The 21,868-nt window shown below is 29.3% G+C and overlaps 1 protein-coding gene across 1 annotated transcript in view; it reads left to right on the plus strand.

The window, feature by feature from the left end:
* The window catches only part of LOC108692512 (UDP-glucuronosyltransferase 1-8-like), a 118,789-nt gene that overhangs the window by 43,667 nt on the left and 53,254 nt on the right, over positions 1 to 21,868 (plus strand). Inside the window, exons 4-5 of the mRNA XM_018200805.1 lie at positions 10,571 to 10,710; positions 12,410 to 12,723. Of these exons, the coding sequence (XP_018056294.1) occupies positions 10,571 to 10,710; positions 12,410 to 12,723 (454 nt within the window). The remainder of the gene's footprint in view (positions 1 to 10,570; positions 10,711 to 12,409; positions 12,724 to 21,868) is intronic.

Raw genomic sequence — 21,868 nt, forward strand, 5'->3', positions numbered from 1 at the left:
TGTATAGTATTGAATTTGGATAATTTTTTTTTATCGAATTAGATGATATTTATTATCGGATAAGATGATAAACAATTAAGTTACTAAAAACGATTTATCGAAATATTAATTATGTGATCGATGATATATTTATGCTTGGTGTGAACGGTAGTGTGAAAGGTATAAATCAGTGCCCGAACTTTATTGATGAATTTCATACCGTCATTTTTGAATCAATTGATTTGGAGTGGCTTCGAAATTGAAAAAAATCATTGCTATTAATTAAATCCATAATTAACTTATCATGCGACTGTATTATTATGTCAATGAGGATAATATTTGTAGTTTGTTCGGGGCATACACATACATACTTTATCTTTTCGAATAAATTTATCCTCCAGAATTAATACTACATTTATTGGAATATTTTATGGCTTCCCTTATGAAAAAGAACTATTGCTGACTACACAGAACTATTACTGATAATCACATAGCAATATTACAAGATATCACAAAAAATTACAGGAAATGTTACAAATTACATGATATATTACTGGGAATATTATTAGGAATTAGAGCAATATCAATGATTATTTCGAATTATTGTCACAATAATACTGCTGCAAATTATTGCCTACACAGTACTGCCAATAATACATGCGCATTCATTAATGTATTTAGCAGACTCAATAATTGAATGAATGTTCGCTGTTATTTATATACTTTTCTAGACTCAGCTCTAAAAATTTTTAGATCTAAAAAAATACGTAGCAGTGAGTTCAACAGATGAATCCACTAAATACATTTTAAAGAAGTTTGTAGAATTTTATTAGTAGTGCCACAAACCGATAGAATTAATAATACTTCAATAATTATTTTCAGCACTTCTCTTTTAAATTTGTTGAAAATCATTGACACATTATAATATAGCTTTATATCAGTAATCACTAAAAATATTCCAAAAAATCTCTTAATATAATATGTATAATACAATATAAATAAATAAATATTTACATATAATTTTAATACATATGTCATTTTAATGTACGTACATTTATATAGTACATTGTATGCACAACACAAATAATAAATAAACATATACAGGGTGTCTGGAAATAATCGCCAAATATTTTATAGGCAAATAAAGCAGACTAAACTGAGTCGAAAAATCCTCTATCATTTTATAAATTTCCCCAATAGTTAATGAGATATTAATCCTTAAAGATAGCCGAATACGCGCGCTCGCCCGACCTACTACTGCGAAGTGTATATACCTATCGATCGCTTGGCGCGCAGGCCTTGGGAATTAGAGATTGACTGGCAAGCGCCCCGCGCCGCCGCAAGCTTACATAGCTCGGACGGCGCGCTTGCCAGGGTATCCCCGCTCCCCACGGCCCACGCACCAAGCAATCGGTATGCGATCGGTACACTTCGCAGTAGTATTCGGCTATCTTTAAGGATTAATATCTTATTAATTATTGGGGAAACTTACAAAATAGTAGAGAACTTTTTGACTCAGTTTAGTCCGCTCTACCTGCCCATTGCCAAATATTTGGCAATTATTTCCAGACACCCTATATACAATAATAGTTAAATATATACACCTTGATCAAAAAATTCCCGGAATTCATTCAGAAAATTCAAAATACAAGTTTTATTCATCAAAAATAATATTTGCCAGTGCTTGATCCAGCTCTCGAAACATTTCTGGAACTCTATTGTCGGTATAGCCATCAGAGTCGTCTTCGATTTTTCCATTACCTCCTTTCGGCTGTTAAAACGCGTTCCCCGTAATGGTTTTTTGACTCAATCGAACAAAAAAAAATTGTAGGGAGCCATATCAGGTGAATTCGATGACTGTTGGATGGTATTCGTTTCACAGTATTGACATAAATTGAGTAATATTAATTACTTCTACTTTTGTCATAAAATGTGTCATTTTAACGTATATTCAGGTTCACTTCATATACGAACTATTTAGTAGTTCACTTGAAAAAAACGGGAAAATTACTAATACCATATATAGCTTCATTAGTTAAATGTTTTTATCAAAATTATTAATCATTATCAATTAGTCATTCTGTGATTGAAAGTCTTTTGAAGAAAGAAATACATCATTATTTATTAACATATAACGCGTTTACTTAATAACGATAGAAAGCAGTCGATTGATTTTAATATCTGTGATCGCTAGTTATTCTAGTAATTTAGTTATATTAGGTGGCGTCATATTGGTATATCATTTGTATTGATTTTTCCTCTATAGGTAAGAACCCTTCATTCAAGATTTTCCGTTACTTCAGTATTATTGTATTCCTTCATTCGCTTTTGTATTGCTACGTTATAATTAATAAATATAGGCTTAAATCCGCTGTTTGCTCATAGGTGGCATTAGTGAGCGTACAAAGCTACCTTAAGCACACAACACACTTTATGTGTTTGATATCTGTCAACATTAACCAATGCACATCATCAGCAATTTCATACAACAACATACATTTTTTCTTTAATCATGTCTAGTTTTTTGCTAAAAAAAAGCATATGCGGAAAGTTTTGCTTTTCTGTTTCAATTTGAAGAAATCGGCTGCCGAATCGCATCGAATGCTTGTGGAGGCCTATGGTGACAATGCTTTATCGGAAACAACGTGCAGAGATTAGTTTCGCCGATTCAATGACGACAATTTTGATCTGAATGATAAGAAGCGTGAAAATCGGCCCAGGATGATTGAGGACTGTCAATTGCAAGCTCTTTTGGACGAGGACGATACCCAATCGCAAAAAATGCTTGCCGAGCAATTGGGTGTTTCTCAAGCAGCCATTTCCATGCGGCTACATGGGAAAGGTTCAAAAGATCGGAAAATGGATGCCGCAAGAATTGAACGATAGGCAGATGGAGCGACGCCAAAATACATGCCAAATTCTGCTTGCCAGACAAAAAAGAAAGTCGTTCCTACATCGGATTGTGACAGGCGATGAAAAGTGGATATATTTTCAGAATCTTAAACGCAAGAAATCTTGGGTTGATTCTGCCCAACCATCAACATCTTCCTCAAGACCAAATCGCTTCGGACGGAAGACGATGCTGTGTATTTGGTGGGATCAGGAGGGCATCATCAACTATGAGCTGTTAAAACCTGGTGAAATTGTTAATGCTCACCGCTATCACTAACAACTGATCAAATTGCACCGTGCTCTGCGTGAAAAAAGGCCGCATTATTGGAAAAGACATGACAAGCTGATTTTCCTCCACGACAACGCACCATCGCACACATCAACAATGGTCCAAAACTACTTGGAAACACTCAACTGGGAAGTGCTATCCCGCTTACTCACTAGACCTGGCACCTTCTGACTATCTGTTTTCGTCGATGGGCCATGCTAAGCGACACTTCGATTCTTACGAAGATGTCCGAAAATGGCTTGATGAGTGGTTTGCCTCAAAAAATGAGGAATTTTTTTGGGATGGTATACACAAATTGCCCGAAAGATGGGAAAAATGTATAGTTAGCGAGGGCAAGTACTTTGAATAAATTTGTTTTTGCTTCATAGGAAAAAAAATGTGTTTTTCTGACTAAAAAACAGCGAAAAAAATTTAAGCTTGTACATCTATATACATATAGGTGTTCCCGTTACATCTAACGGGAAAAACGCCACGAACTTTTTCCCACACCTAATATATTCATGTTAATTTATGATCTTTATATTTCCATCGGAAATTACACATTATGATCTTAAATTCCATCGGATCATCTCATATTGGTGACAAGGATTAAAGTTACAAGCCTGTTGCAATTTCATAATGATCAAGGCGGCCGTAGTTAAGAGGTTAGAGGTGCCGAACGATTTTGATAAAGAAAAGCAGCAATTGCAGAAGGCTCAAGAACAAATGATTGAGCAATAGCAAATACTCCATCGTAGAAGAAAAGAACAGAAGCAATTTAAAACTCAGTTGCAGCAAGAACAGTTGCAGTTAATCGAGTGGCAGAAGCAGTTGCAACAATAAAAAGGTGAAATTCAACTGGCGCGATAAAGTCAGTCGATGCAAGGAAAGGAATGCAGAGAGCAAGCAATGCCAAGCATCACATTTTATTCTACAATTGGGACATTAGTGGAATTTCGCATAGGCGAGGATTGGAATTAGAATCTTTACTAGGACTGTCTTTGTGAGCAGTACTTTGTGGCCACTCAGGTATTGCAGGAGCATAAAGTAATAATATTAATAATCCTGGTAGAACAGGAAGCATATAAAATCTTAAAAGCCCTCTGTGTTACCAGAATCCAGGTCTTATGAAGAATTATGTGAGATCTTGAAGAAGCAAAGTGTCTTTGCGCCTAAAGTCTCAGTTTTTAAGGAGAGAATCGAATTCTATGATTTGAAGCAAGCAGAAAAAGAATCAGTTAATGAATGATTTGCCCGAATCAAGAGCAAGGTAAGCAAATTTGATATATAACTGGACGACAACATTAAAAACAGATTCCCGGATAGGTTAACCGGATTAAGAAAAGGGTCAATTTTGGATAGAGTTTGCGAAGAGAGTCATACGACAACGCTTCAGTCTATTTTGGAAATGGCTAGAAAGAAAGAAGCAGCTCTGGCAACATCATCCAAGACAAGTACGATTGACATCCACAGCGTTAGACAAGGAAAAGTCAAGATAATTTATCGGAAAGGAACGGGGCAGAAAAAGAAGAAAGTCGTATCAAAAATCCCTAAAGAAGTCGAAGTGTATGCATTGCGGAGGCACCAAGCACATTTTCGCAAAGCGCAAGTACAAGACATATAAGTATAAAATTTGTAATAAAGTAAAAGTTAAAGTTAAAGTTAAAGTAAAAGTAAAAGTTAAAGTTAAAGCAGTAAGCATTTGTAAAAGTAGTAAGAGTGCAGTATCTGATACAAATTATTTAGAATCAAAAAACGGTGGTACGGAGATTGTGGATATGTATAATTTATGCAATGTAGTTAACAGCGAGAAACCTCTAATGATTAATGTTGATATCGAAGGTCAATCCATTAGTATGGAATTAGATACAAGTGCGGGTAAATCAGTAATACCAGGGAAAATTTCCAGAGAAAAATTTGGTCAGTGCAAATTAGAGAGCTCAAAAATAAGATTAAGAATGTATTGCGGAAGTATTTTAATTTTGGAAGGACAAATTTTTGTTAGAATTAGAAACGAGTTAGAATTATAAAGAAACGACCATCAATGCAATCTATTTGATTGTAATAAAAAAAAGAAGTAGGATATTAATGGACAGAGACATCTAATGAAACTTTTAAATATTGAGATAGCATCTTTGTATTTTTTAAAGGAGAAGTTTTTAATCTGGATGGATTATTGCAAGAATATAAGGATCTATCCAAGGATGAGCTAAATAAATATAAATTTGAAAAGATAGATCTTAAGTTAGCGCTAGAGGCAAATTCGATTTTTGTCAAGTCAAGGCCAATACTTTTAGCATTCAAAGAGAGAGTAGGTGAAAGAACTAGAAAAAAAGGAATAATTGAATTAATGGATAACTTGGTAATGGAGTACGCCATTAGTGCCAATCATTAAAAAAGATATATATAATAGTTTAAGAATTTGTGCGGATTATAAAGTAACAGTCAATAAGTAACAGTCAATAATCTTGTTAAATCCTTTACCAAGAATTGAGGAGTTATTTGCGGCTTTAAGCCGCAGCGGTGGAGAATTTTTTACTTCAAATTGGATCTTACAGCAGCATATAATCAGTTGGAAGTTTCGGAAGAAACTAATAAACTACTGGCTTGAAGTCATAAGAGAATTTATTTTCTCAAAAAGTTTTACCTTTTGGAATCAAACCAGCTTGTTCAATTTTTCAAAGAATTATGGAAAAGATCTTATAAGATAAAAAATGTAATTAATTCATAGACGATATTGTAATTACAGATAAGTAAATAAAGACTAAGGCAAAGGATGGCTAGAGAAAAGCAAATGCAATATTTTTAAGGAAATAGAGAAATTGAGTTTGAGCTAAGAGACTTAGTATATGTGAAATATTATAAGTGTCCAGCGAAGCCAATATGGTGTAAGGCGATTATTAAGAATAAGTTGGCCGTTAGAATGTATTTATGTAAAACGTTGGATGAGAAAGGGTTAATATGGAAAAGATACAGAACAAATTGTTAAGGTAGGAAAATTTTATAGTGAAGAAGAGGCTTATTTGAAGCAAATGAAAGAAGAAAACAAAGGAAAAAAATTGAAAGAGTTAGAAATTGTTAAAGAATGTGGAAATAAAGATAAGCGAGATGTAGCTCAGGAAGAAAAAAGGCTGAGATTAGCGTTATAAATTAAACCTAAAAGCGTAATAAATTAAATCTAAAAGAAGGATTAAATCGGCCGAGAAACTTAATTTATAGCTTAATAAAGACATTAATCGTTTTAAATATTTTTTAATTTTGTTGAGGAGGATATCGGATTAATTCTAATAATTTGGTTATGTTAGGTGGCGCCATATTGGTATAGCCGCCCCGAACCAATAACCACTATACACTCCACTGTCTACATGACAGATTTTTTAACCTCAACAACAGTACAATTATAGAAGTCGTGCACTCCTTTGCAAGGGGAGGGGGAATGAAAATCGCCACGTGGAAAGTTGAAATCTATGTAGAACAGTACAATTATAAACCTTATTTTACTTTTATGATAGATTTCCTAAGTAGTTCATCAGCAAGGCAGAGCAACACTTTTTTCTGCTAGATTCTTTCATACAAAAACGCATCGAATAGACCTAATTTTACTGATTTTTAAGGTGCGGTAACTAAACTGAATAATTACGGTAAATATAATTTATTGGAACTACAGAATTACAATTTACAAATATATATATATATATATATATATATATGTTTATACTTTGCTACATTTAACCTAAACTTAAAAATCTCGAGCAATTATTCAGTTTATTCCTTTGCACCTCAAAAATCAATGAAATTAGACTTCTATTCAAGGCATGTTTGCATGAAACGAAAGAATCTGGCAGAAAATAGTGTTATTTTGCGAACTAGATATTGAGCATTAAACAATTATTGACAATTATTGAAGTTAGGAAATCTGTCAGCCGTGAAATACTACGATGCGAGCATGCGCTGCCGTTACATTCTGATACTTTATAGCCGAATTCACTGCTTTAAAACACAAATTCACTACTTTAAAAATACAAATTTACTGCTTTAAAAACAAAAATTATCTGCTTCAAAAATACAAATTCACTGCTAATGGAAATTTATATAATTTTCAGAGAAAAATATATTTTTTATTTCCTAATCCTAAAATGAAATTAATTTGCAGATATCGACTTGCAGTTGGAAAATAGCATCCGCAACTATAGGTTATTACTTTATCCATAGAAAATATAATTACAATGTTAAAACCATAGAAAATAAAATTACAATGTTAGTTACAATTATTTAATTGTTCCGAAACAATGTATAAATTCCTCTTTTTTATTTAAATTTAAATTAATCTTGTCATCTAACTTTAACTATGTAGTTTGTGCGTCGATTTGAGGCTATATTATGTGCAGTTCATTGACATCTAGAAAGTATATTTCCTGTAGTACAATCTTGATATACTATTATTATAAATGTTTCTATATTTATTAGGAATTTTTTATACAATTTATAATTAATTTAAAGTTCAAAATTACACTTTACTTACAATAAAGAACTACAAGCTAAGTAATTTATAAATATCATATAACTACATAAATTATTAACTAACAAATGTTTTGATCTAGCACGAGATCATCAATGTTGATAACACATTTGAATTTGTGAAACCATAAACGCATAATATAAAATCTATAATTACGTATTATCATAGATTTATGGAGATATCAGATTGATAATTCTAACTTCAAATTAACAGATACACATTAACTCATTGAGAACGATGATGGTTAATAAGAAAATCAATTTTACTGTTTTATATTCAATGACAGATCGTTCTTTATTCCTATACATAAATAGATTACAGACAGACAATTCGACATCCAGGTTTCAGAACACATGAATCTATGACAATGCGGTAATTTGGTAAAACTATTGTATATTACCATGTTCTATTAGAGTTTTTATTTTTCATGATTCATATAGATTTTATATTATGCATTTACAATTTCACAAATATGTTATCAACATTGATAATAATCTCGTGCTAAGTTGAAACGTTTGTTAGTTAATAATTTATGTTTATATGATATTTGTAAATTAACTTAACTCTTAGCTAATTATTGTAATTTCGAATTTTAATCTTTGATCCGCTTCTCACTGTACTAATTTAAACTTAAAATACGTATTAAAATTCGATTCTCGATCCTCAAGTTAATAAATAATTGTAACTAAAGATTTTAACGTTGTAATTGTATTTTATATTTTATTTTCACTAAAGAAAACTGTAATAAAGATCGAAATGTTTGATTTTTTTTATGAAGGATTTGATTTTATTTATGTATTTATATTGACAATTATAAAGTGATATACATCAAGAAGGCATATGTTTTTAGTTTTCATTTAATTGTAATTAATCTTTAACCGGATAAGAGAAACTCGCAAAGCATTTTTTGCGATATTTTTTGTGTTTTCATATTTTGTGTATGTATATACGTTAAATTTTTTAACAAACTTTACCAAGTTTTATTATTGTTATCTTACTTTTAGTTGATTAAATGACGAAAATCAATTTTTCCAGTTTTGAATAAATCAAATTTTTTCTTTAATTTTTGGATTTTTCGAAATTAAAATTTGCTATTTCACAATTTGTCCGAAAAGTAATAGAGGCTTTCGAGACCTGAATTGCTCGATTATGTATTGTAATAAGTTCTCGATTAAGGATTAAGTTAAATCGTTTTTATTGTTATGAACGTGATGATCGGTTAATTTGTTATGATTGTTATGATTGTTATGATCGACATAATTTTAAAGTAGCTTGCAAGGCTATTGCAAGTGTGGTTTGAATGAAAGATTATATATTATATTATATTCATTATCTACTTATATTATATTCATTATTTGACTACAAAGAGTAATTTATGTTTGTTTAATATTAATTTTCGTTCTTTATATAAAGTTTTGTATTTTTTCTATATTCTATTAATGCAATGTTTCTCAATATTTTAAGTAAAAGTGGCTATGTATATATTGTGATAAAACAAAAAAGTAATTCACTTAAAGTAAACTTTTTTCTATATTCAACAATATATAATAAGTATAATTGAATATAAAATAAAGTAAACTTTTATAAATAAAGTAAGTATAGGAAATAATGTTATACTAATAAAAATTATATTATGTATTATTTTTGTTAACTATATTTCATATTTATATTTATTGTATTATATTAATAAGATTACAAATACTAAATAAAATCATGTATAAAATATATTATATATAAAAATTTGCTATTTTCTACTAATAATATTTAGTGTAATGTTTTAATTACTAGCAACTCTTTGAATATAATAAATTTAAATACCATTTTTGGGAAATATATTTTAAGTTTATTCCAATATATAAATTTTATAATGTCTAAATAAATTATAAGACTCTTAATAAACTTATTTAAGTACTTCAGATTAAGAGGATTACGATCAGTAATATTTCGAAAAGGTTTCAGCTATTTCCGTAACTTTTTGGTAATATTTCAAGAAGATTGCAAATTCTTTCTGTAATATTTTAACAGCCTTTCAACAAAGTTTCTTGTGCAAGAATTGCGGACATTTTGCTATACTAGAGCTGTCTTAGAAATGTTGCAAATATATTTCGCAACTTTTATGAAATGTTTCCTTTTTCAGTTGAAATATTTCTGAGATATTTCTGAAAACTTCTGATGCTGTTTGGGCGAAAATTTTTTTTAATTGTCTATTGATTTGTCCTATGTAAAATATCGCAAATATTCCTATACAGCACAGAATTTGCAGCAATATTGCTCTCTGCAATGTTGCTGCAATATTATAGCAGTGTTATTGCAATGTTTGCTGCAGGGGATTGTATGATATTTTGTAAATGATATTCTTTTGAGAAATTAGAAAAAAAGAATCTTTATGTACCTTAATAATTCCACACAATTAATTTAGACTGAAAGATAAGAGTTTAGAAATTGAATTTTTGTAATAATATTTCTAACTCTTTCAGAAATTCTATGTATGGTACTGTATATCATAGAATTTTTTTTTAATATCTGTAACATCATTAACTCTTTGATTATAAGTTAATCAAATTCTTAATTCTCTCATATAAAGTGTGAAAAATGAATCGTACACAGGTAGTCATTCTCTAAAAATTATTTTTAGATTCTATGTGTATCTAATTAAATTTTTAGATATTTTAGCAAAACCGATTTTATTGAGTATAAATAAAGTTTAAGTATAAAATATTCATCTATTCTCAAATATTGAATAAATCGAAATGTAATAGCCGTGGATAATACGAGATTCTACAATAAATTAACAACACATTTATATCGTCTCATCTATATTGTTTGTAAATACGAAGACGAAAATGACAATTTTAATATAGCTTTACGAATAATATTCAAAAACAAATCCAATTCGAATTTATTTGTTATAGAAGCAACAAGACATTCGACGCAATCATTATAGAACAATTATGGTATCAATGTTATTATGCCCTTGTAAAGCACTACAACTTCCCCGTGCTGATTGGATTTTTGAGCGTAGGCAACTTGCCCTACGTAATGGATTCCATAGGTGAGTATATTATGCATGTCGAACAACTTTCGTGATAACTTTTCGTCGGCCTAACAATTTATTGTTTACGAAAGTCATTTCCCAGCACAAATAACAACTGGGAGTGCGAATCTAGTCGGACAGTCATTCCGCAATGTCTCTACTGGGTTTGCACCTACCTAGGTTGGCATCGTCAACGAACGTCGTTACTGTGCGCGGAAATTGACGTAAATTGTCGTTAAAACAGAAAGTGCGAGCAATCGAAGACCGGGTCTTCTCGTGGAAAAGGATAGATTACTAGGTAGTGCTTTAACTTGTACCGTCTGACCCGAAGAATGTCGGAGAAAAGGTGGCGAAGGATGACGCGCCAGCTCGCCGCCATTCGATTCTTTTACCTCGACGTAATTGAAGATACCCGAAAGTACTCTTCCGGATGAACGTAATAGACCATGAAATGAATTGCCATGGTTGCTACTGAAATATTTCAATTAAAGCCAGGCGAGTTTTGCGAAGGCATTTCGAAGTAGTAACGTTCCACATTGATCTGACACAATCACTATATATTGAGTTTACAAAGAAATAGATATCTGACTGTAATACACTTCTTTCTCTTGACTTGCGAAAAAATTTACAATATAATAATGCGTTTCTCTACTCATCCAGAACAGAAATAAAAAAAAAGGAGTAGTTCTAAATCTTTAAAGAGCGCATCGCGTATTAAAATATTCCTGCTTGTAGTATATCATTCCCTTATTCCAAAAGTGATACAACTAAAAAAATTAAATTTCTCAGAAAAGGAAGAAAACTATTTTTTAATTGGACAGAAAATTATTATTTAATTAAATGTAATATCGGCGAAAAAATTCTTAATATGACAAACGTAATTTTATATCATTTTCATTTTATAACCCTTAATCTTGCTTATCTACTAAAATTATATCATTCGGATCAGTAATAAGTTAAAAAGCTATAAAAATAAAAAAAGATCACAATAAAAGGATCTTACATTAACAAATGAAGTGTACAAATACTACTGAAAATGTTTTTAAATATTACTAAAAAAAAAATAATAAATTATATCAGGGGTGCTAAAGGATTTACGAATTATCGCCATATTATGATCTATTGCTAATACTAACATTTCGTGAACCTTTGCCGTTCATTTCATCAGGATGAGGAACACTGATATTTCCTTATTCTGATGAAGTAAAAAACAACATTCATGAAACGTTGCTATTAGCAATGGATCACGATACGTGACCTTTCAAAGGAAAAATTTTTTCCTTTGCCTCTGAAGAAAAGACCTGTGAAAGTCTCAAAGGTATTAAAATAAATTACGTTCATTCTATAATATCACAATATTGGGCCTAAAAATTCAAACAAGCTAGCAAGATTAAATCTTTTTGATTTGTAACGATTTCTTTTGAATGAAGTTATATTATTTTACTTTTGATGATTGATAAGATAATATTTAATTCATTTATGATATCTAACTTGAAAATTGCATCTTTTCAGTTATGTTATTATATTTTTTAAAATAGAAACGATATAACTTATAAATAACTTCGAAAAATATATATATAACTTATAAGTAACTTGAAGCTACGTATTTCAAACTTTTACATTACACAATTGAATATACCGCTATATTTTATAGCAGCTAGTTTTTGAAACATTTGTTTTATTTAAAAGCTGTTATTACATAACTTATGATTGGCAGGAAATCCAGACGATCCTAACTTTAATCCAGACATGACGTATCCATTCACGAATAGAATGACAATCAATGAGCGGATAATGAATATCCTTTATACAACTTATACAAGATTATATTATCGATACTGGCATCTACCAAAAGCTCAACACATGGCTAACAAACGGATTCCTGGTACATCTGTTTACGACATCGATAAAAATTTCAGTTTAGTGATTCTGGGCAACAATCACGTGTTTGGTTATCCGAAGCCATTACTACCACATATGATCGAAGTTCACAGTTTGCATATTTTGGAAAATCCTGGTTCTTTGCCTAAAGTGAGTAATTATAATTATATTTAAAAAAAAGAAAACATTGATAATATATTGCGTAAGATAGTTTTAATATTCAGTTAGCATCAGAAAATAGATTTTGTATTATATTATTAATATTTGTATTATATTATATAATTATTTAGTACGAAGGTAATATAAATTTGAATTAAGAATGTTATTAATTGTATAATTGTAGGCATGAGATATATTGACAGTTATCTTTCATAACAGCTTCGTTATTTTCATTAATACCTCAATTTCCTTTTTCTTTTTAACCGTTTATTAATTTATAGGAAAGGATTTTGCAATCATTTAATATTGAAAAAATAATAAATTTAAAATAAGGAAATTACGAGTATAAAATGCATAATTATATAAATAAGATGAGGAGCAGATTTTCAAAATACGTTTTGTCGAAAATTTGTAATTTTCAGAAAACAAGAAAGAAAAAAATTACGCACACAAGAAAACTATGTACAGAAAACTATTTTACAGAAAATAATAATATGTCAATCAGTAGTATGTGAAATATTAAACAAAATTGCTAAACAATTGCTAAAAATGTTAAATAAATGCATTTTGTTTGTGTCTCTAGTTAAAAAACGTCACTTCGAAATATTTACGTTCATTCAGCATATAAATTAACAATAAAAAAATGCTTTCTGAACATCTCAGAGTACCAGCTTGTAATATGAGTCTTTCAACCACACACTGAACATTTCTGTAACTAAAAAAATGAAATTTTGGATAAAATGCATTTTGAAAGACTGCTCCTCATATTTAGTTATCTTCATTATTATTATCTAAATCATTTCCATTTGCTTCAGGTTTCTTTTAATCAGTAGCATAATAAGGGAGGGGGGTGTGAGGAGCGATCTGCCTTAGGCGCTGTCTTAGTCGCAAGGGCGCCGTTTTAGACACAAGGGCGTCAATCAGTAGATGAGTGATCAACATTATCAGCAGAAGCATTTCTTGCATGTATAATTCGATGGGATTTCACAGAAATAGTATCAAATTTAACAGTAATCTGAATTTTTATGATCATAAGCGTGAGTGTTGCTACTTGTGAACGAAGTTTTTTAATGTTAAATCTTATTGAAATCTACTTTTGTTTAACAATGAGTCAGATGCAATTACACTCGTCAACAAAATTATTGCAACATATATATCAAAATTTTGCATAACTTCATGTAAGCGTATCTCTGTAAAAAATGGATGTATTTAAAAGTTTTTTTCATTTTCAATGTTTATACGAAGCTTTCAATGGATTTTGAATCAATCTTTATTCTTACCTGGCCTTTTAAAAAATAAGGATTATCATGTTTTGTTTTAAGAAATTTTCGTAGTTTGATGCACTCCATGGAATAAATTTATCGTAAATGTTTTTGTACTTCATGATAACCATGAAGTATGGATTTCTCTCTTACAAATTAAAAAAAAATTAAGCTTTGTACGATTTTTTTTCAAGGAGATACAGTATCAAAATTACCTATGTATTTTAAAATTACTTATGTATTTTATTCAATTATAAAATATCGCCAGCATTAGCATTGCCCGATGTGCCTCACGAGGAGATTGCTGGATCGAGCATGCATGCGTACATGCATATACACAATTTTAAAGAGCAAATATATCCCCACATGTCTCTATCTCTTTTCCCCCTCCACATACACACACACACACACACACACACACACACACGCGCGCGCGCGCGCACACGCACGCACGCACGCACGCACACGCACACGCACGCACACCACACACACACACACACACACACACACACACACACACACACACACAGAAAAACACTGACACACGATGCGCAAAATTCGATCAGCAACCTGCCCGTGGTGTGCATTGGGTAATGCTAATGCTGATAATAATTGAGCAAAATGCATAGGTAAATTTGATACACTGTATCTTCTAAAAAAATCAACAAAGCTTATTTTTTTTAAATAAGAGAAAATTCCATATATTACGACAGTTATCATGAAATTTGCGAAAAAAATTTAGTCCACCCTATAAAGTGCGTCAAATTACAAAAATTTCTTAAGACATATCCTTATTTTTGAAGACGCCAGATAGGAATAAGGATAGATTCAAAATTCTTTAAAGCTTCGTAAAGTACAGACTTTACGTACAGACTTAAAAATAAAAAAAACTCTTAAATGCAACCATTTTTCACAGAGTTATGCTTACTTGAAGTTACGCAAAACTTTGATATAAATTTATAATGATAATTTCATTGACGAGTGTAAATGAATTTGCATTGCCTTTCATTGAAATAGATATAACAAAAGATATAGAGTTCACAGATCCTCAATGGTACCAAACAATGGCAATATTACTGCAACATTGTTACAATATAATGTTGCTACAATTTTGCAATTACATATAATGTTGCTGCAATTTTTGTACTGCTGGAGATGTTATCAAAGAATTTGCAAGAATCTAAGTCCAGAAGATTTAAATTAAAAATTTTTTCAGTTAATAGTATCATTTTAATTTATTCTAGTTTATTTATTCTAGTTTATTTATTCTAGTTTATTCTAGTTTAGTTGGAACAAGTTTCAAATCGGACTGGAAAAAGCGATTTTACATTTTTCATTATAGTTCAATACAGATAGGAGAGATACATCAAAATGGTCTGAAGCGAAAATGAAGGGAATTAAATGATCTTTCTAATAGCATCTTCGGTTTTATGGTCGAACTTTACGTTTTATAAAGAACAAAAATTGCAAAACAGATCCGATTTATCTTACTTTCCCCTTTATATAATATAATTTGATAGTACCCCTTTATACAATATAATTTGATAGTAGGAAAATAGAAAGCCAAATGTGAGCCAGCATAAGTTGTTGATGTGTAAGAATATATTCAGAAATGAAATAAAAATTACAGATGTTTCGACCGTTATTATTATTGGATCATCTTCAATGTAGATTTGAAAAATTTAATTGTGAAAATTATAACATGTAATGATCGCTTACTATTTCGTCAATAGATAAAATATAAAAGTTGTCTGTCGTATTTAATTGAATACTTAAACAATTACATTATCTGCAATATACAATAACATAAAATATAATAAAAAACTTGAAATACTAATACAAGAAATCGTTATTAAAGAACTGGATAAACTTACATTACATATTGACAATGATCAGATAATTTAGAACGTGTATAACAGTAAGACATTTCAGGAGTGTATGACAAGTCAAAACAAAATTGCCGTTACAAAGTGAGGAAAAATAATAAAATAAATAAATAAAAACAGAAAGTCAAGCAAGTTATAATAATAAAGTATTAATTATAAAACTTTGAAAAATCAATTCTTTAAAATAAATCATGGTACAAAGAATCCAACATTTCCTCTTGTAAATTTAGACCATTCTTTTGTTTCTTAATGTAAATAGATTCAGAGATTAATCACTTATTGTAATTCTTTTCTTTATCTAAAATCTTTATATTGTTCTAATCAAATTCGTGATTATATTCCAATCTTTGTTCAGTAATAACCGAGTATTGATTAGTATATCTATTGATATGATTACGATGTTCTGAAACTCTAGTTTTCAATAACCTTTTCGTTTGGTCTACGTAAGAAGTGTTACAATCCGAACAATTAATTATTAATTTATATTCTATATAACTACGTTAGAATATAAAAAAGAATGTAATTTGTTGTTTTGAACTCTAATGAAAGAACTTAATTTATGTAATCCCACGTAGGCCAAGCTAACAATTTTGTTATTTTTGAAAAATCTTTTGAATTTTTTTGATATTGATGGAACACAGGACACAGTAAAAAAAGTTATTAAAGACTTAATTGCAGATCGTGAATTTTTATTTGTACTAATTTCGTTGTTATTAAGTTTAATGTTTAATTTTATGTACAATTTTTTTTTATATAATTAAATATTATATTGAGAAGATATCCGTTATTCAATAAAATATCTATTACTTATCAAAAGTTTTTTTTCATGGAAACTGGGATTCCTGCTTAGTTTTCTACCTTCCTATGATTTATTGTTTGAAGCCTTCAGATTGAGATTTGATAATTTAATAGATTATTTGTTAATTAATCTATTAGTGATTGCCACTAAATAATAATAAATAGTATAGTAATATGCTAGTAAATAATAGTTTAATTGAAAAAGGCATGGATGGGAGAACAAAGAGCCCCGGGCGCTACTATCCTTTGCTACGTCACTGCTTTTAATCATATATTTACAGTAAAAGACATTTAAATTATAAAATGAAATTAAACAATTTAACGGGTTAAACACACGATATTTTTCCTCCTTGAATAGCATCTAGAATTGATATTTTTATGTCGATTAAACCTTTGCTTCTCGTAGTTCTAAGTACATCTCAGAAAGGCGAAATTGTATGTCGTATGAGAATGATTTCTCTCGGGAAAATACCATTCTCACAGGTAACCAATAATAGTCAGTTAGTAGAAGTTTACCAACAACTCAGCGTAGCGATGTAAAAGTAAATGTCATTGCTATTTACCGCGAACCATTCTAAGTCTCCTAAGGGATGACAAGAAAAATATTATTGAAAGAGTATTTCCTTGAAGATCCTTCACGTAGAAAAAATAACCGAGGAATCGCTCTATATAATATTACAATAGCTGTTTGAGACTCTTGTCAATCTAGAAGTGTGCTATCGAAAATATTCTTTTATAATAATTATTTAATATTGTTGATGTATTAAATTGTGAATTAACAATTTAATCATTGAAAGTGCATTTCTCCTTTTTAACTTAAAATTAAACTAACGTTTATTGGTTTTAATTAAAAATTAAATATTTTAACAATTAAAATATTAATGTTCGACTTCTTAAATTTAAATTATACAATAAATTAGTATAAAGGCTGTGTGAGTTAACAGTGCGGTTAACAGTGCGCAAATTATAATTATGCGCTGACTCACATAGCCTTTATATTAATTTATTATTAGATGTTTTGTTAAAACTTTTTAATTATTATACTAATTAATTATTAATTTTAAATCTATGTTAAGAGAAAAAAAAAGAAATTGAAAATTGACTTGATTAATAAATTCAAAAAAAATAATTGCATTTCGATAAAAATAAAAATTATTAAATGTTTTTTTCTGCCATTTAGGTATTTTGTATATGCCAATTTAGGTATTCACAAAAAATGAATTAAAAAAAAATAAATGTATCGGTTCACTACTATAAAGGCTGCTTAAAGATAAGTGCCACGTACTGCCAAACGATTCGAGAACGGAATATGAATCGCAGCAATGTATGTCTTTATAATATTGTCTTTATACACATACAGAAGTATCGAAATCCGTGAATAATTATAATTAATAGAACAAAGCCTTTGGCTACACATTGCGCATTATGAAACTACCATTGCTATGTCTGCCATAAAAGTTAGCGCAGGTTTTGCAATTAACAAAGGAAGCTACATTATCAGTAATGTCAGTCGCACAATCGGTTCCACTTGCATCCTATTGTAACAATTGCTAATGCAGTTTTGAAAGTATGATTACATAATGAGTAAATGTATTTTATAAAACGAGATAGTTTCTCTTGCCTACAAATTTATTGTACAACATAGTTTGCCTACATTATTTCTGCCGACAGTTCGTTTGCGCACAAAAATTATCGCTTATAGCTCGATTGCCTATTTCTATAGTAAAAATCGTCATAGTTATATTACAACGTTCATGATTATGTCATAGTAACATGCGATGCTTTATCACAAATGTGATATCATAGCAATGTCCTAGTGAAGTGCGAATGTCTTTGTAACATGTTATTTTGACAACCTCACAGTGAGACATCATATTTTTTTACTGATTATTGTGACATAAATGTGACTCCTTTTTCTAAGGATACATATATACTTTTGCGCACAAATAAAAATTTCAGAAACGAAATCTCATTTATCTGCATGTATTATTGTCTACATGAATTATTGTTTACAGCTAGATTGCTTACAAGTGCTTTTGCTCATAAATAATAATTTCAGAGAAATTACATTTGTCTACATGTATTATTGCCTACAGATCGATTGCCTGCAAATACTTTTGCGCACAAATTAAAAATTAAAGTTAAATTATGTAAAAAAATAATTTTTAAATATTTTAAAAGCAGAGAATTTCTATTTTAAAGCAAAAAATTTTGAACTGTGTTTTGAAATATAATTTTTATTCTTAAAGCAGAGAATAGTATATGTAGGCAATCGAGTAGAAAATATCCATACAGTACCGATTGCAGAAAATTTTCAGAATTGTTTCAATCTTTCACATCTCATGTGTAACAGTTCTGAAAGGAATCTGCAATATGTCATATGAAATATTTTAACAGAAGTTTTTTCAAAATCTATCATATGCAATAAATTGAAAAACATTTAAACAGAACAAAAAATCATCCTGATGTTAAAATCCAAAATGTTTAAATCTTTTTTTGTTAATCACGATTCAATTTAATTTTGATGTCATTTTGATCATGGAATTAGACTAGGTATTCCCGAAAATGCGCAATAGCAAAATATGGCATCCTTATTTGCAACTATTATGAATGTAATGATAATTCGATTTTATGTTTTCGAGTTTTTATATATTATTATTTAGTTTTTATTTAGTTTTTATTTAGTTTTTCGTTTAGTTTATAATAGTTCTTATATATAGAGGAAAGTCGCTAATACTGACATAGGTATTTTAGAGTTATACTCCCTTATTTCTCAGAAACTAATTATTGCATTTTATTAATATTAGTAAAATCATGATCTGTTTAGTTAATTAAAGAAGTAAAAACTTGTAATTCGTGTATTTGTGACTTATTTCTATATCAAATCAGCTAAAAACAAATTCTACGAATGTGAAAATAAAATTCTTACATTTTCTTTCGCAAATTGCGTAGTTAAGTAATAGTGACTGTATTATTGATAATATTACGTCATTTTAAATGCTTGCAATTTTCCAAATCAGTTTTATTTATATTATTTTTTTTTTTAGTTTCTTCATAATACGATTTTAAAATTAAAATTGGGGTGCAGCGTAAACTGCTATACCTGTCTGTAAAACAGATCATGAGCTAATTTAACCTTTATAATGTTGCTTTATAGTATCAAATAGCTCTATTGGAGCTGACAATCGTGTATATGGAAAAACTCTTGAAAAATTATCGCGTTACATATTTGTTTAAATACATATCTTGCTTAAGTATAACATAAAGTAAATATACAATACATATATAATTCAATAAAAATGTTTTATAACTGAAAAGATTCTGGAATATTTTATATACATTCACTTGTAGATGTTTTATACAGATAATTCCTGTAAAAGAATAGGAATACGTAGCATTACTGCCTACACGATAATGATATTATGAAAGGAATATATAAGAGTTAGATATTAAAATCTTCATAATGTAAAAATTAAATATATAAAATTATATAAACTTTATAACTTATTGTATAATAATATTTTCCGATGTAGAATAAATCAATATTACGACATTATACGTGTTTCAGCCTTTGTATTCTCCCCTCTTCAAATGTACAAAAATATAAAAGTTCGCAAAGTTAACCATTTCAAGAAAGAAATGTTCCTGTGTAAAACTTGAGTAATAATAAAATATCAACGTGAGTCCATCAGAGGAACAGAAACTGCTCGTCAAAACGACTAATTGATTAAGAGATTCTGAATGTTCTGGTGAAACTACGAATTTATTTACAAATGACTTTTAAATGACAAGCAAGTATACATGTCACTCCGATAAGATCACGACGTCCAACATAGTACTAATTAAGAGAATAATCGTTATATACTATTGGCTTGGTGACACAAAGTCAAACTTTGTTTATAATTGGAAATACAGAAGGCTTACACAAATCATACATTCCATCAAGCCAACAGTATAACGATTATTCTCTTAGTCAGTGCTGTTTGGACATCGTTAACTATACAGCGTTAAACTTACTTTTTGACAAATTTTATTTTTATAAATATTTTTATTCATTTATAGAAGTTTCTAGTTATTATTATATTCATTCACTATCTCAAGTTTTGACTATGTCTTTACATGCTATATTATATTGATTACGAGAATTAAATCATTGACGAGCATACACTATAGAGATGCAACTCAATACGTATTATCGGATCGATGAGTCTTATCGGAGTGATGTATACTTGTCATCTAAAAGTCATTTGTAAATTCGTGGTTTCACTAGAACATCCAGAATCTCTCAATCAATCGGCCATTCAACCTTTGACGAGAAGTTTTTCCTTTGATGGACTCATGTTGGTATTTTATTATTACTGACAAGTTTTATGGTACATAGAAACGTTTCTTTCTTGGAAATGGTTAATATCTTTGCGAATTTTTATATATTTTTATACATCTGAAGAGGGACAATACAAAGGCCGAAACATGTGTAATGTCATAATATTGATTTATTCTACATCGGAAAATATTATTGTAAGTTGTAAAATTTATCATATAATTTCATATATTTAATTTTTACGTTATAAAGATTTTAAAATCTAACTCTTATATGCCCTTTCATAATCGTGTATTATTAACAAGAATTCTTTATACTGATTGTTTTTTATTACTGCCTACTGTCAGTTTTGGATCTCTATTTTATCAGACACTCATTTTTTGTTTATCTTAAAAAATTAATTATTGCAAAATTGCAGTATTACAAAAAACTGCTTATACTATATCTTATAGAAGACACTTTTTAATTTGTACTTATATTTTTAAAGTTTTATTTTTATCTTTTGTTTAAGAAATATTGTCTAAAAACAAAGTAAAATCGGTGACTTTTCTTTATAATTTTTTTTATTTATTTTTTATGAGAGTCGTGCTAGCATATTTAGGGACGATTTTTGATTGATCATGCTGCTTATTTATGCGCAACATCTTGTCTAATTCCATCATGATTTTGATATTATTGATTTGTTCTACTTTAAGGATATGTTAGACGTACAGTCTCTGCAAAGAAAATCAAATTTGGAAGTATGTTTAATATTTACACTCCAAATAAACTACATACATATGAAAGTTGTATGAAAAATTATATTTTCACTTAATAATATATTTTTGTAGTTTATTTATTTTATTTTATTTTTAAAAATGAAAATTTTA

The sequence above is a fragment of the Atta colombica genome, unplaced genomic scaffold (genome assembly GCF_001594045.1).
Source record: "Atta colombica isolate Treedump-2 unplaced genomic scaffold, Acol1.0 scaffold75, whole genome shotgun sequence".
NCBI classification, from domain to species: Eukaryota; Metazoa; Arthropoda; class Insecta; order Hymenoptera; family Formicidae; genus Atta; species Atta colombica.